The sequence below is a fragment of the Somniosus microcephalus genome, chromosome 31, assembly GCF_052327205.1.
Source record: "Somniosus microcephalus isolate GS21.2 chromosome 31, FLI_Smic_1.0, whole genome shotgun sequence".
Classification (NCBI taxonomy): domain Eukaryota; kingdom Metazoa; phylum Chordata; class Chondrichthyes; order Squaliformes; family Somniosidae; genus Somniosus; species Somniosus microcephalus.
In genome coordinates this window covers 25,024,955-25,039,405 of record NC_141017.1, presented here as the reverse complement: position 1 = coordinate 25,039,405, position 14,451 = coordinate 25,024,955, and the positions used below count along the sequence as shown (strand labels likewise).

At 50.5% G+C, this 14,451-nt stretch overlaps 1 protein-coding gene across 3 annotated transcripts in view; it reads right to left on the bottom strand.

Moving 5' to 3' along the window:
- LOC147097656 (SWI/SNF-related matrix-associated actin-dependent regulator of chromatin subfamily A member 4-like) overlaps positions 1 to 14,451 on the bottom strand; it is a 137,531-nt gene that overhangs the window by 85,378 nt on the left and 37,702 nt on the right. For all 3 annotated transcript variants that reach the window (XM_085971651.1, XM_085971650.1, XM_085971649.1), the window contains exons 7-12: positions 14,173 to 14,299; positions 10,292 to 10,465; positions 6,482 to 6,655; positions 5,662 to 5,829; positions 4,177 to 4,227; positions 2,302 to 2,432 (exon numbers count right to left, since the gene is read on the bottom strand). In XM_085971651.1, the coding sequence (XP_085827777.1) occupies positions 2,302 to 2,432; positions 4,177 to 4,227; positions 5,662 to 5,829; positions 6,482 to 6,655; positions 10,292 to 10,465; positions 14,173 to 14,299 (825 nt within the window). The remainder of the gene's footprint in view (positions 1 to 2,301; positions 2,433 to 4,176; positions 4,228 to 5,661; positions 5,830 to 6,481; positions 6,656 to 10,291; positions 10,466 to 14,172; positions 14,300 to 14,451) is intronic.

Here is a 14,451-nt window from a genome sequence, read left to right as displayed (position 1 = left end):
CATTAGCTACCCGCCAATCCATGGGTACTGTTCCAGAGTCTATCGAATTTTGGAAGATGACCAGCAATGCATCTACTATTTCTAGGGCCACTTCCTTAAGTACCCTAGGATGTAGATTATCAGGCCCTGGGGATTTATCGGCCTTCAATCCCGTCAATTTCTCTAACACCATTTCCCTACAAATACTGATTTCTATCAGTTCCTCCCTTTCATTAGGCCCTATGTTCCCCGACATCTCTGGGAGGTTATTTGTGTCCTCCTTTGTGAAGACAGAACCAAAGTATGTATTTAATTGGTCTGCCATTTCTTTGTTCCCCATTATAAATTCCCCTGATTCTGACTGCAAGGGACCTACGCTTGACTTCACCAATCTTTTTCTCTTCACATATCTATAAAAGCTTTTACAGTCAGTTTTTATGTTCCCTGAAAGCTTACTCTCATACTCTATTTTCCCCCTCTTAATTAATCCCTTTGTCCTCCTTTGCTGAATCCTAACCTGCTCCCAATCCTCAGGTTTACTGCTTTTTCTGGCCAATTTATATGTCCTCTCCTTGGATCTTATGCTATCCCTAATTTCCCTTGTTAGCCACAGTTGAGTCACCTTTTTTGTTTTATTTTTATGCCAAACTGGGATGAACAAATTCTGTAGTTCATCCATGCGATCTTTGAATGTTTGCCATTGCCTATCCACCGTCAACCCTTTGAGTGACATTCCCCAATCAATCCTACCCAACTCGCGCCTCATACCATCGTAGTTTCCTTTATTTAAATTCAGGACCCTAGTCTCTGAGTCAACTACTTCATTCTCCATCTTAATGAAGAATTCTATCATATTATGATCTGGAGGGCTCCATTGACCCGAGCCCAGCTAACACAGCACGGATCCAGGTTTGAGCCTGCCACTCTGCGGGTCTTTGTGCCTCAGTACCACGCCGGATGCTACATTTAAACCCGCTGAGTTTCCTGAGCTGCTCCGGGAGCCTGTGGTTTGATACATCTCAGGAATCTAAAGGAATTCTCGGGCCCAGTTTCCCATCCATGCCAGTGAACCTGGCATTTCCTCATTGGTTCAGCTTTGGTGTCAGCCGTGGCTCAGTGGGCAGCACTCTTGCCTCTGAGTCCAAAGGTCGTGGGTTCAAGTCCTGCTCCAGAGACCTGAGCCCAAAATCCAGGCTGACACTCTAGTGCAGTGCTGAGGGAGTGCTGCACTGTCGGAGGTGCTGTCTTTCGGATGAGACGTTAAACTGAGGCCTCGTCCCACGACCACTATTTCAAAGAAGAGTTCTCCCTGGTGTCCTGGCCAATATTTAGCCCTCAAAGTGTGATGGAATACTCTCCACTTGCCTGGATGAGTGCAGCTCCAACAACACTCGAGAAGCTCGACACCATCCAGGACAAAGCAGACCGCTTGATCAGCATCCCATCCACCATCTTAAACATTCACTCCCTCCACCACCGGCGCACCGTGGCTGCAGTGTGTACCATCTACAAGATGCACTGCAGCAACTCGCCAAGGCTTCTTCGGCAGCACCTCCCAAACCCACGACCTCTTCCACCTAGAAGAACAAGGGCAGCAGGCGCATGGGAACACCACCACATCCAAGTTCCCCCCCAAGTCACACACACCATCCTGACTTAGAAGTATATCGCCGATCCTTCATCGTCGCTGGGTCAAAATCCTGGAACTCCCTCCCTTACAGCACTGTGGGAGTACCTTCACCACACGGACTGCAGCGGTTCAAGAAGGCGGCTCACCACCACCTTCTCAAGGGTAATTAGGGATGGGCAATAAATGCTGGCCTTGCCCGCGACGCCCACATACCATAAACGAATTTAAAAAAAAATCACTATAACAGATTGTCTGGTCATTATCTCATCGCTGTTTGTGGGATCTTGCTGTGCACAAATTGGCTGCTGCATTTGCTACATTAGAACAGTGACTACACTTCAAAAAGTACTTAATTGGCTCTAAAGCGCTTTCGGACATCCTGAGGTCGTGACAGGCGCTACAGAAATAAAAGTGTTTTTGTTTTGCCAGATTTTAGCACAGTGGTTGACTGTGGCCCTCCCCGAAAACTGGGAGCAGAGGGCATCATCACCAGGAGCAGTCCGGCCTACCACAGGAGGGTTACTCAGTCACGCAGTAACACCGCTCCCAGGCCGTGCTCGGCCTAGAGGACTGGTGATAGAAAGCAGCGGTGGGAATTGTTAGCCAAAGAAGGATGGCGAAGGAAAGGAGGTCGTGGCGGTGGGATGGGAGGTTTTCACAAGCCGCGCAGAGACGCAGTGTGCTCTACTTACCCGGGATTCATTTCCAACCAGGCGTCCAGCTGGCCGGCCTTTGGCGCCTCAGCTCCGGCCAGGATTCGGCCGCTCTCCACGTGAATCACCTTCACCGGCAAGTCACTCATCTGGCTCGTCTCATCCAAGAGCTGATGGGAGAGAACATTTCTCAATAAATAAACCCACCTTCTCACTGCCCTAAGATTATCCTCCATCAGACCACCGTCTAAATCGGCAGATTCATCTGTTGTTACTTAAGCTGTGGGTGTGTTTTTTTTTTTAAGTCACCTTTCATAGGAGCTCAAGGAGGTCATTCCCCCCCCCGACCTTGCCAGTTCTGCTATTCAATTAGATCACGGCTGATCTGTATCTTAACTCCATCGACCCGCCTTGGCTCCTTAACCCTTAATACCCTTGCCTAACAAAAATCTATCAATCTCAGTTTTGAAATTTTCAATTGACCCCCAGCCTCAACAGCTTTTTGGGGGGGAGAGTTCCAGATTTCCACTACTCTGTGTGTGAAGAAGTGCTTCCTGACATCACCCCTGATCAGCCGAGCGCTAATTTTAAGGTTATGCCCCCTTTGTTCTGGACTTCCCCCCACCAGAGGAAATAATTTCTCTCTATCAACCCAATCAACTCCTTTGATCATTCTAAACACCTCGATTAGATCAGCCCTTAATCTTCTATACTCGAGGGAATACAAGCCTAGTCTATGCAACCTGTCCTCATAATTTAACCCGTTTAGCCCCGGTATCACCCGGGCTTTCAGAGATAGCTTTACTGATGCTAAGGGTGAACAGCCCACACTGCTGATCTAACGTCCCATTCACTGTGCCCCCATAGCCCAGATCCAACATGGTGTCCGTCCGTGGTTTGCAAATGGTGTCTGTTGCCCTCAATCGATGCTCTCATACTGAGATTGCATTTGTTAGGTTTGGTTTTAGTTGATATTTTGAACGTGTGCATCGACGACTCGGTCGCATTGCGCCCTGCCCTTGCAATGGTTTGCAAATGTACTGAGGATGTTGCAGTTTTTTTTACTGAGCAATTAAACTTTTTATCGCTAGCGAATAAAGTATGACTGCAGGACGGTACGGGACTGGAGGGCAGTGAGGCCACTCCAGATACAGCGGACGAGAGGCAGTATACAATACCCCCAAACTCTGTTTTCTTTGGAGCAGAGGAGGCTGAGGAGAGATTTAATTGAGGTGTATAAAATGATGAGGGGCCTACATAGAGTGGATAGGAAGGACCTATTTCCCTGAGCAGAGAGGTCAATAACCAGGGGGGCATGGAGTTAAAGTAATTGGTAGAAGGATTAGAGGGGAGCTGAGGAGAAATTTTTTCACCCAGAGGGTGGTGGGGGTCTGGAACTCACTGCCTGAAAGGGTGGTAGAGGCAGAAACCCTCAACACATTTAAAAAGTACTTGGATATGCACTGTTGGGGGTGCCATCTTTCGGATGAACCGAGGCCCCGTCTGTTCTCCCAGGTGGACGTAAAAGATCCCATAGCACTATATCGAAGAAGAGCAGAGGAGTTATTCCTGGTGTCCCGGCCAATATTCATCCCTCAATCAACATCACTAAAAAAATTATCTGGCCATTATCACATTGCTGTTTGTGGGAGCTTGCTGTGTGCAAATTGGCTGTTGCGTTTCCTACATTACAACAGTGACTACACTTCAAAAGTACTTAATTGGCTGTAAAAGCCCTTTGGCACGTCCTGAGGTCGTGAAAGGCGCTATAGAAATGCAAGTATTTTTTTTTCTTGCTAACTAAATTCAATTCCACGACTTGTCATGGTGGGATTTGAACTCCTGATCTCTGGGCTGCTAGTTCAGCACCATAATCACTGGGCTACTTGTACCCCTAAATCTCCATTCACTCACCTCACCATCAGGGCCAACAGCAGATCCCAATCCGTCCACGTTTTCCTGCTTCTGTAGAGAAGAAGGCAATATTACAAAGAGAAGTGGGGTAAGGACACAGTAGTGGTCAGGCAGCAAGGGTCACGCTGCACGGATCAGGCAGCAAGGGTCACGCTGCAGGGGTCAGGCTGCAGGGGTCACGCTGCACGGGTCAGGCAGCAGGGGTCGCGCTGCAGGGGTCACGCTGCACGGATCAGGCAGCAAGGGTCAGGTTGCAGGGGTCAGGCTGCAGGGGTCAGGCAGCAAGGGTCACGCTGCAGGGGTCATGTTGCATGGGTCAGGCAGCAAGGGTCAGGTTGCAGGGGTCAGGCTGCAGGGGTCAGGCAGCAAGGGTCAGGAAGCAAGGGTCAGGTTGCAGGGGTCAGGCTGCAGGGGTCACGCTGCACGGGTCAGGCAGCAAGGGTCAGGCAGCAGGGGTCACGCTGCACGGATCAGGCAGCAAGGGTCAGGTTGCAGGGGTCAGGCTGCAGGGGTCAGGCTGCAGGGGTCAGGCAGCAAGGGTCACGCTGCACGGGTCATGTTGCATGGGTCAGGCTGCAGGGGTCACGCTGCATGGGTCAGGCAGCAAGGGTCACGCTGCAGGGGTCATGTTGCATGGGTCAGGCAGCTAAGGTCAGGCAGCAGGGGTCATGCTGCATGGGTCAGGTTGCAAGGGTCACGCTGCACGGGTCAGGCAGCAAGGGTCACGCTGCACGGGTCATGTTGCACGGGTCAGGCAGCAAGGGTCACGCTGCACAGGTCAGGCAGCAAGGGTCACGCTGCACAGGTCAGGCAGCAAGGGTCACGCTGCACGGGTCAGGCAGCACAGGTCCCGGTGCTACAGTTGGCCTCGGTTGAGGATGGGGAGACCAGCTAGGGTCAGCACCAATGTTCCCTTTGTTGCGAGGCCACGCAGCGCTCTGGAGCTCCCGCGCAGCCAGCTCACTGGCTTTTAAATGGGAAAAACTGCGCGGTATTTTGAATGTGCCGCACAGCCCCTGTGTTCACCCCATAAAAAATTGAAGGGAACATTGGTTAGCACTCCTGATCACTATCGAGTGACTTCGGCTGGAAAGGACAAGGGTGGGGATAGAAGGAAGGGCGCGAGAACGCCAGAGGGAAAACTGGAAGAAAACAAATGCAAGTGAATTTACTTTGCTGGATATACCCCCTACTGAAAGAATGAGGAGTCATCTCCCAAACGAAGCAAACTTGGAACTAAATACTCAGGCTCCTTTATTTTCATCAGATCTGAGGACTTTGAGACAAACTGGCCAGTAGATGGTTCTCAATGAAGCGACTTTATGCATTCATGCCTAGCAGTGGACACCACTGTGCACTAATGTAAAGAGGGGGCGATGGGCAGAAATAAATCAACTCTGGTCAAACTAGGCGCTGCACTGATGCTCTGTATGGCTTCCCAGCTCCACCGCTAGCATCTGTTCCAAACCTCGGCCGGACACTAACCTTCTTCTTCTTTTTCTTCTTTTTCTCTTTCGCGGCCTGCGCTGCCTTGTGCTGACGGACGAGCTCGGTCAGGTTGGCCACGTATTCGTCCGTTTGCTGCAGCAGGTAGGCCAAGCGTCGGTCTTTCTTCTGGTCAATCAGCTTTCGATAGCCTTCTTCATCTTCCGCCTGCGGAGGGAGAGAGAGAGAGGCAGAGAGGAGATTAAAACATAGAAGATTCTGAGGGAGATTGACAGGGTAGATGCTGAGAGGTTGTTTCCCCTGGCTGGAGTGTCTAGAACTAGGGGGCATAGTCTTAGGATAAGGGGTCGGCCATTTAAGTCTGAGATGAGGAGGAATTTCTTCACTCAGAGGAATCTTTGGAATTCTCTGCCCCAGAGGGCTGTGAATGCTGAATTCTTGAGTATATTCAAGGCCGAGATTGATAGATTTTTGGACTCTACGGGAATCAAGGGATATGGGGATCGGGTGGGAAAGTGGAGTTGAGGTTGAAGATCAGCCATGATCTTATTGAAAGGCGGAGAAGGCTTCAGCAGCCGTATGGCCTACTCCTGCTCCTACTCCCTGTCTCCCGTGCACCATCTTTTCTGCACACCCTCTCCGATGAAGCAGACTGCCTGGAGGCAAAGTCCCCGCCACACCTGATCACCCAGTTGCTTGTGTGCAGGATCGGACTCAGCGGCGATGCACTCCATGGTTGAATGTCACACATGAAGAATGGCCGCGAGGGCCAGGCATGGAAGGCCGAGGAACCGTTTCGCCAACCAGGGTCAGCAACGTTAACCGAAGGAGCCGGGACAAAAATCTGGCAGCGGCTCACCATCAGCCTCCTCATCCTCTCCTTCTCGATCCGTTCGTTCTCCTTCTTCTGCTCGCGCTCTGTGTTGGCGTGGTACGTGGCCACGGCTTTAGTCAGCTTCTGCATTTTCCCAGTAACCGACCGGTGATACTCCTTGAAGTCCTTCGCGTGCTGCAGGATGCTGTTGAGGTATTCCTGGGTGCAAGAACGAAGGATATGGAGTCAGTGGAACATTTCATCATTTGGGAGGGGATTTAGAAAAAAAACACAAGACAGAAAGAAAGGCTGAACGTTATAGAATCATAGTCATTCAGAAAGGAAATAGAGAGAGTACAGCGCCAACATGTTCCCGTAAAGGTCAAGGGTGGGACCAACAAGTCCAGGGAACCCTGGATGTCAAGGGATATACAAGAATGGATTAGGAAAAAAAGGGAGGCTTTTGGCAGATACAAAGGACTAAAAACAATGGAAGCCCTAGAGGAGTATAGAACGTGCAGGGGGGTACTTAAAAAAGAAATTAGGAGAGCGAAGAGGGGGCATGAAAAAACACTGGCGGGCAAAATAAAGGAAAATCCCAAGGCGTTTTATAAGTATATTAAGGGCAAGAGGATAACCAGGGAAAGAGTAGGGACCAAAGTGGCAATCTGTGTGTAGAGCTGGAAGATGTAGGTGAGGTTTTAAATGAATATTTTGCATCTGTGTTCACTATGGAGAAGGACGATGTAGACATAGAAATCAGGCAGGGGGTTGTGATATACTTGAACAAATTAGCATTGAGAGGGAGGAGGTACTAACGGTTTTAGCGGGCTTAAAAGTGGATAAATCCCCAGGCCCTGATGAGGTGTATCCTAGGCTGCTGTGTGAGGCAAGGGAGGAGATTGTAGGGGCTCTGACACAAATTTTCGGAACCTCTCTGGCCACAGGGGAGGTGCCAGAGGACTGGAGGATAGCTAACATAGTACCATTGTTCAAGAAGGGTAGTAGGGATAAACCAGGGAATTACAGGCCAGTGAGCAATTATTGGAAAAAATTCTGAGGGACAGAATTAGTCTCCACTTGGAGAGGCAAGGATTAATCAAGGATAGTCAGCATGGTTTTGTCAGGGGGAGATCATGTCTGACCAATTTGATTGAATTTTTCGAGAGGGTGACTAGGTGTGTGGATGAGGGTAGTGCAGTTGATGTAGTCTACATGGACTTCAGTAAGGATTTTGACAAAGTCCTACATGGGAGACTGGTCAAGAAGGTAAGAGCCCATGGGATCCAGGGCAATTTGGCACATTGGATCCAAAATTGGCTTAGTGGCAGGAGGCAGAGGGTGATGGCCGAAGGTTGTTTTTGTGACTGGAAGCCTGTGTCCAGTGGTGTACCGCAGGGATTGGTGCTGGGTCCCTTGCTGTTTGTAGGGTACATTAATGATTTAGATATGAATGTAGGAGGTATGATCTGTAAGTTCGCAGATGACACGAAAATTGGTGGAGTGGTAAATAGCGAGGAGGGAAGCCTCAGGCTACAGGACGATATAGACGGGTTGGTTAGATGGGCAGAACAGTGGCAAATGGAATTTAACCCTGAAAAGTGTGAGGTGATGCATTTTGGGAGGACTAACAAGGCAAGCGAATACACAATGAATGGTAGGACCCTAGGAAGGACAGAGGATCAGAGGGACCTTGGTGTGCATGTACATAGGTCCCTGAAGACAGCAGGACAGGTAGATAAGGTGGTTAAGAAGGCATATGGGATACTTGCCTTCATTAGCCGAGGCATAGAATATAAGAGCAGGGAGGTAATGATGGAGCTGTACAAAATGCTAGTTAGGCCACTGCTGGAATACTGTGTGCAGTTCTGGTCACCACACTATAGGAAGGATGTGATTGCATTAGAGAGGGTGCAAAGGAGATTCACCAGGATGTTACCTGGGCTGGAGTGTTTCAGCTATGAAGAGAGACTGGACAGGCTGGGGTTGTTTTCCTTATAGCAGAGAAGGCTGAGGGGGGACCTGATTGAGTTGTACAAAATTATGAGGGACATAGATAGGGTAGATAGAAAGGAACTTTTCCCCTTAGTAGAGGGGTCAATAACCCGGGGGCATAGTTTCAAGGTAAGGGGCAGGAGGTTTAGAGGGGATTTGAGGAAAAACTTTTTCACCCAGAGGGTGGTTGGAATCTGGAACTCGCTGCCTGAAAGGGTGGTAGAGGCAGGAACCCTCACAACATTCAAGAAGCATTTAGATGAGCACTTGAAACGCCATAGCATACAAGGCTACGGACCAAGTGCTGGAAAATGGGATTAGAATAGATAGGGCTAGATGGCCGGCGCAGACACGATGGGCCGAAAGGCCTCTTTCTGTGCTGTATAACTCTAGGGCCTAGAAATTGGCCTGAGGCGCCCAAGCGGCGCAAAGTTCGCCAGGGCGCTGGAATTTGCGCCGCAATCGCCACATTAGCGATCGCCGCAAATTCAGTTTCATTGTCCCTAGAGGGAGACGGGGCACGGCTCGAGGCGCTCCGCGTCCCTCTTAGGGCGCTGAAAGTGAATTTCGCAGCGCTACGTGCCGCAGCGCCACACGCTGCGGCACGGCACGCTGCGGTACTGCAGGCCTTCCTCCCACTGTTAAGGGGGAGGGGCATGCAACAGCGCGAGCCCCGATCGCGAGTGCCGGCAAAAGAGCTCGGCACCAAGGAGAAGTGCCGGGCTCTCGGGAAACAGCCGGCAATGCCGCGGGGGGGGGGGGGGGAGACCAGGAGACCAGGGACGGAGGTGCTGGCAGGCGGCCGCCGAAAAAGCGGCCGCCCCGCACCTCCACCTTAACTTGCGCCTCTGCCGGCGCAGCAAGGCCCCGTGAACCGGGCGCGGGTAGCGAACGGCGCAACTGCGGCGTTCGCTACCAAATATCGCGAACGGGGCGCTGCGCACACCGATGATGTCATCGGTGGCGGCGCAGCGCAAATGTCTAACGCCACCATTAGCGCCCCTGCTGAATATCGCGGGAGGCGCCAGTGGCGCTACAGCCACTGACTGCCTCTTTAGGCACTAACAGGTGGCGCTACTCACCCAATTTTTCCCCCTATGACTCTATAAAATAGTACAGCACAGAAGGAGGCCATTCAGCCCATCGAGTCTGTGCCGGCTCTTTCGAAGAGTATTGTCCAATCCCTTGTTCTTGCCTCCCTTTGGATTATACCTGCCTCACTCTAAAACTGCCTCGTTATCAGCCATCCCGCTGCTGCAGTACATTGAGGGCATGTCCTGTGACACGCGCCAGAGAATACCACAATTCAGAGATCAGGTGATGTCTGAACAATTTCCATTCGAGAACGGCTACCCCAGATACACAGGAGAGGGCCCTAGATACATCTTTAGTTTACCAGCGTTTCGTCAGATCTTCCTGGGGTCCCACTGGGTTCTGTACCCCTGTCCCTGCTGCTCCCTGTCCCTCAGTCCCCAGTGGTGTTTCAACTGCATGTGGCTTCTATCTCTGTAACCCTCTCCAACCCTACAACTCTCTGAGATCTCTGCGCTCCTCCAATTCTGGCCTCTGGCGCATTTCTCCAACATTGGCGTCCGTGCCTCCAGCCTTCTAGGCCCGAAGCTCAAGAATTCCCTCCCTAAACCACTCTCTCCTCCTTTAAGACACTCCTTAAAACCTACCACTTTGAACAAGTCACCTGTCCTACTATCTCATGTGGCTCGGTGTCAAATTTTGTCTGATAACGCACCTGTGAAGCGCCTGGGAAGGTTTTACTACATTATGGACATGCAAGCTGCTGTTGTGACGGTGAGCATGCGATAGGTTTAATTCCCGAGACACAGCGCTCTCTGACCGCGGTACCTGATGTTTCTGTCTGCGCTTGCGTTCTTGCTCGATCTTCTGCTGCTTCTCCAGTTTCTCGGTGATACGCGCCTCGCGGAGCGACTGCCGCTTGCTGCGCTTGTACGCTTTCGCGTTCAGCGCCGTCTCCAGGGCCGTGTCCCTCCTCATACACACCACCACTTCTTGACGGAGCTGAGAACGAAACAGAGGGGACAGCTCGTCACAAGCAGTCTGACAGGGAACAACATCCAGCATCACACCTGAGTGACACTAAGAATCATCTTTAAGAACAATGGGAAACACATATTCTTCATTAATGTTTGCTTTGCCATGATAGCCAATGGGTAACAGCAATGCCCACTGCCAATAGCCGATGGGTAAAGGCACTGCCTACTGCCCCAATGACTGATGGGTAAAAGCACTGCTCCCCATGGCTGATCAGTAAAGGCTCTGCCCACTGCCTGATGGGTAAAGGCATTGCGCCCGATAGCCAATGGGTAAAGGCACTGCCTCCAATGCCTGATGGGAAAAGACACTGCCCACTGTCCCCAATGCCTGATGGGTAAAGCCTCTGCCCACTGCCCCAATGCCTGATGGGTAAAGGCTCTGCCCACTGCCCCAATGGCTGATGGGTAAAGGCACTGTCCCAATGGCTGATGGGTAAAGGCTCTGCCCACTGCCCCAATGACTGATGGGTAAAGGCACTGCCCCAATGGCTGATGGGTAAAGGCACTGCCTCAATGGCTGATGGGTAAAGGCACTGCCTACTGCCTCAAGGGCTGATGGTAAAGGCACTGCCCCAATGGATGATGGGTAAAGGCACTGCCCCAATGGATGATGGGTAAAGGCCCTGCCCCAATGGATGATGGGTAAAGGCACTGCCCCAATGGCTGATGGGTAAAGGCACTGCGCACTGCCTCAATGGCTGATGGGTAAAGGCACTGCCCCAATGGATGATGGGTAAAGGCCCTGCCCCAATGGATGGTGGGTAAAGACAGTGCCCCAATGGCTAATGGGTAAAGGCACTGCCCCAATGGCAGATGGGAAAAGACACTACCCACTGCCCCAATGGATGATGGGTAAAGGCCCTGCCCCAATGGCTGATGGGTAAAGGCGCTGCCTCAATGGCTGATGGGTAAAGGCTCTGCCCCAATGGCTGATGGGAAGACACTGCCCACTGCCCCAATGGATGATGGGTAAAGGCCCTGCCCAAATGGCTGATGGGAAAAGGCACTGTCCATTGCCCCAATGGCTGATGGGTAAAGGTTCTGCCCACTGCCCCAAACCATAAACGTGCACAGTTTTTAATTTTAACAGGTCAAGCATGCACTCTCCAGCATGAATCCATCTTTAATCAATAGATTGAATATGGCTGCAGTACCCATCAGTACCTGTGGGCGGTGCTGCTGAGAACAGGAGCAACCACAGCTCTGTGTCGACACCTGTTGTAATATGGAGGTATTGCAGCTGCCTGCAACCTGTGTTTTGAATGAATTAAAAGGTAATTGTTGCAAATCTGCTGTAAGTTTAAATTCTGAAATGCAAGCGCTCACAAAAGTTAGGAGGCTTACGGTATAATCTAGGAAAGTTTTTACACTGATATAATGACCCAATGTAAAAGATTTAAATTCTGACAGTGTCACCAGTGCCCCCAATCAGTCAGACAACGACCCTTTGTTCCTAACACTTGTGTGTGGGAGAGGGTCAGAGAATCCATGGGACTGACTCTATCTAGTGTAGTGAAGGCAGACGAGGTTAAAGCATTCAGAAAGGAAGAAGACACATAGTTAATTCCATGCAGGGGAACATTCCCAGCACATTGAAGATGAAAACAGTCAGAACCAGTTTTCTGTAAGGATCTAAGCAATGAGCTGAACTAGACAAGGTGCCAGGCTTCTTATTGTTGCCACCCTTTTGAAAAAGATAAAAACAATTGAAAAATATCTGAATTGGAAAGAAAGACTTGCATTTATATAGTGCCTTTCACGACCTTAGGATGTCCCAAAGCGCTTTACAGCCAATGAAGTACTTTTGACGTGTAGTCACTGTTGTAATGTAGGAAACGCGGCAGCCAATTTGCACACAATTCGCCCTCCAGAGACTTGCGCCCATAATCTAGGTTGACATTCCAGTTCAGTACTGAGGGAGTGCTGCACTGTCGGAGGTGCCGTCTTTCGGATGAGACTTCAGTCTGCTCTCTCAGGTGGACGTAAAAAATCCCATGGCACTATTTCAAAGAAGAGCAGGGGAGTTATACCCGGTGTCCTAGTCAATATTTCTCCCTCAATTAACGTCACTAAAAACAGATTATCTGGTCATTATCACATTGTTGTTTGTGGGACCTTGCTGTGTGCAACTTGCTGCATTTCATACATTTACAACAGTGAAAGGCGCTATATGAATGCAAGTCTTTCTTTTTTTTTGAATGGCAGAACAGGCTCCAGGGGCTAAATGGCCTCCACCTGTTCCTACGGTGTGTGCCTCCTGGATTGGACAGAGAAGTTCTGTTGAACTAAAGAGGAACACTGTGCTGGTCCGGCGACGGGGAGGCAAGAGGGAGCCGGCAGCAGATGGAGCTAGCCAAGAAGAGCAGCTCAGCAGGGGCTGGAGAGTGAGAATGTGTCATGTGAGACCGTGTGTCGTGTGAGAGTGTGTGTGACCGTGTGTGTGAGTGAGACCGTGTGTGTGTGTGTGTGTGTGTGTGAGACTGTGTGTGTGTGTGAGACGTATGTGTGTGTGTAAGAGACCGTGTGTGTGTGTGTGAGAGAGTGTGTGTGTGTGTGTGACTGTGTGCGTGTGAGAGTGTGTGCGTGCGTGTGAGACTGTGTGCGTGAGAGTGTGTGTGTGTGTGTGAGAGAGGGTGTGTGTATGAGAGTGTGTGTGTATGTGTGTGTGTTGTGTGAGTGTGTGTTTGTGAGTGTGTGTGTGTGTGTGAGAGACCGTGTGTGTGTGTGTGAGACCATGTGTGTGAGACCGTGTGTGTGTGAGAGTGTGTGTGTGTGTGGGAGAGTGTGTGTGGGAGAGTGTGTGTGTGAGAGTGTGTGTGAGAGTGTGTGAGTGTGTGAGAGAGTGTGTGTGTATGTGAGAGACTGTGTGTGTGTGTGTGAGAGTGTGTGTGTGTGTGTGAGACTGTGTGTGTGTGTGTGTGTGTGTGAGAGTGTGTGTGTGTGAGACCGTGTGTGTGAGACCGTGTGTGTGTAAGACCGTGTGTGTGTGTGGGAGAGTGTGTGTGTGAGAGAGTGTGTGTGTATGTGAGAGACTGTGTGTGTGTGTGTGAGAGAGTGTGTGTGTGAGAGTGTGTGTGTGAGACTGTGTGTGAGTGTGTGTGTGTGTGTGTGAGTGTGTGTGAGTGTGTGTGTGTGTGAGTGTGTGTGCGAGAGTGTGTGTGTGTGTGAGAGTGTGTGTGTGAGTGTGTATGTGTGTGAGAGTGTGTGCGAGAGTGTGTGTGTGTGTGAGAGTGTGTGTGTGTGAGACAGAGAGTGTGTGTGAGTGAGAGAGAGTGAGTGAGAGACAGGGAGAATGTGAGAGAGAGTGAGTGTGAGAGAGAGAGTGAGTGAGTGAGTGTGTGTGAGAGAGTGAGAGAATGTGTGAGAGAGTGAGAGAGTGAGTGTGAGAGAGTGAGTGAGAGAGAGAGAGAGAGAGAGAGTGAGTGAGTGAGTGAAAGTGAGAGCTGTTCTCATGGCGTTGCTGTCGGGAACGCTTGTGTCTGGCCGGGCAGGATTCAGCGCGCAGTGGGGAGCTGTTAGCAGTGCTTCGAAATAGAACTCACACAAGGGATTCCGTATTTGGATTGCATGCAGTGTGTACATTTATTTTTTAATTTGTAGTCAGCGAGGCCACGGTTACGGTGCAAAGTGGGTCGTGAAGAGAAATAAAAGCTTCCTTGATCCGATACAAACCTGCCTTTGAAAATTAAGGAGCCGCAGAGCCTTGAGTTCAATGGTTGCTTTGGTGCGGAGGTCTCCCGCCAGTGAGCCAGGGAGATTTTCCAGCTCTTGGATCCGATGGGAAATTCGTGCTTGCAGCCTGCCAACAAAAACTGAACATCAGCGGTGCGATTCTGGACACTGGACATTGTAGCTAAAGGCCAGAGGAGGGTCTCGAGAGGCAGAAATTTCACAGGTATAAAACACAGCACTGGTCACTGCGTTCACTACACATGCAATTGTAATTCTACT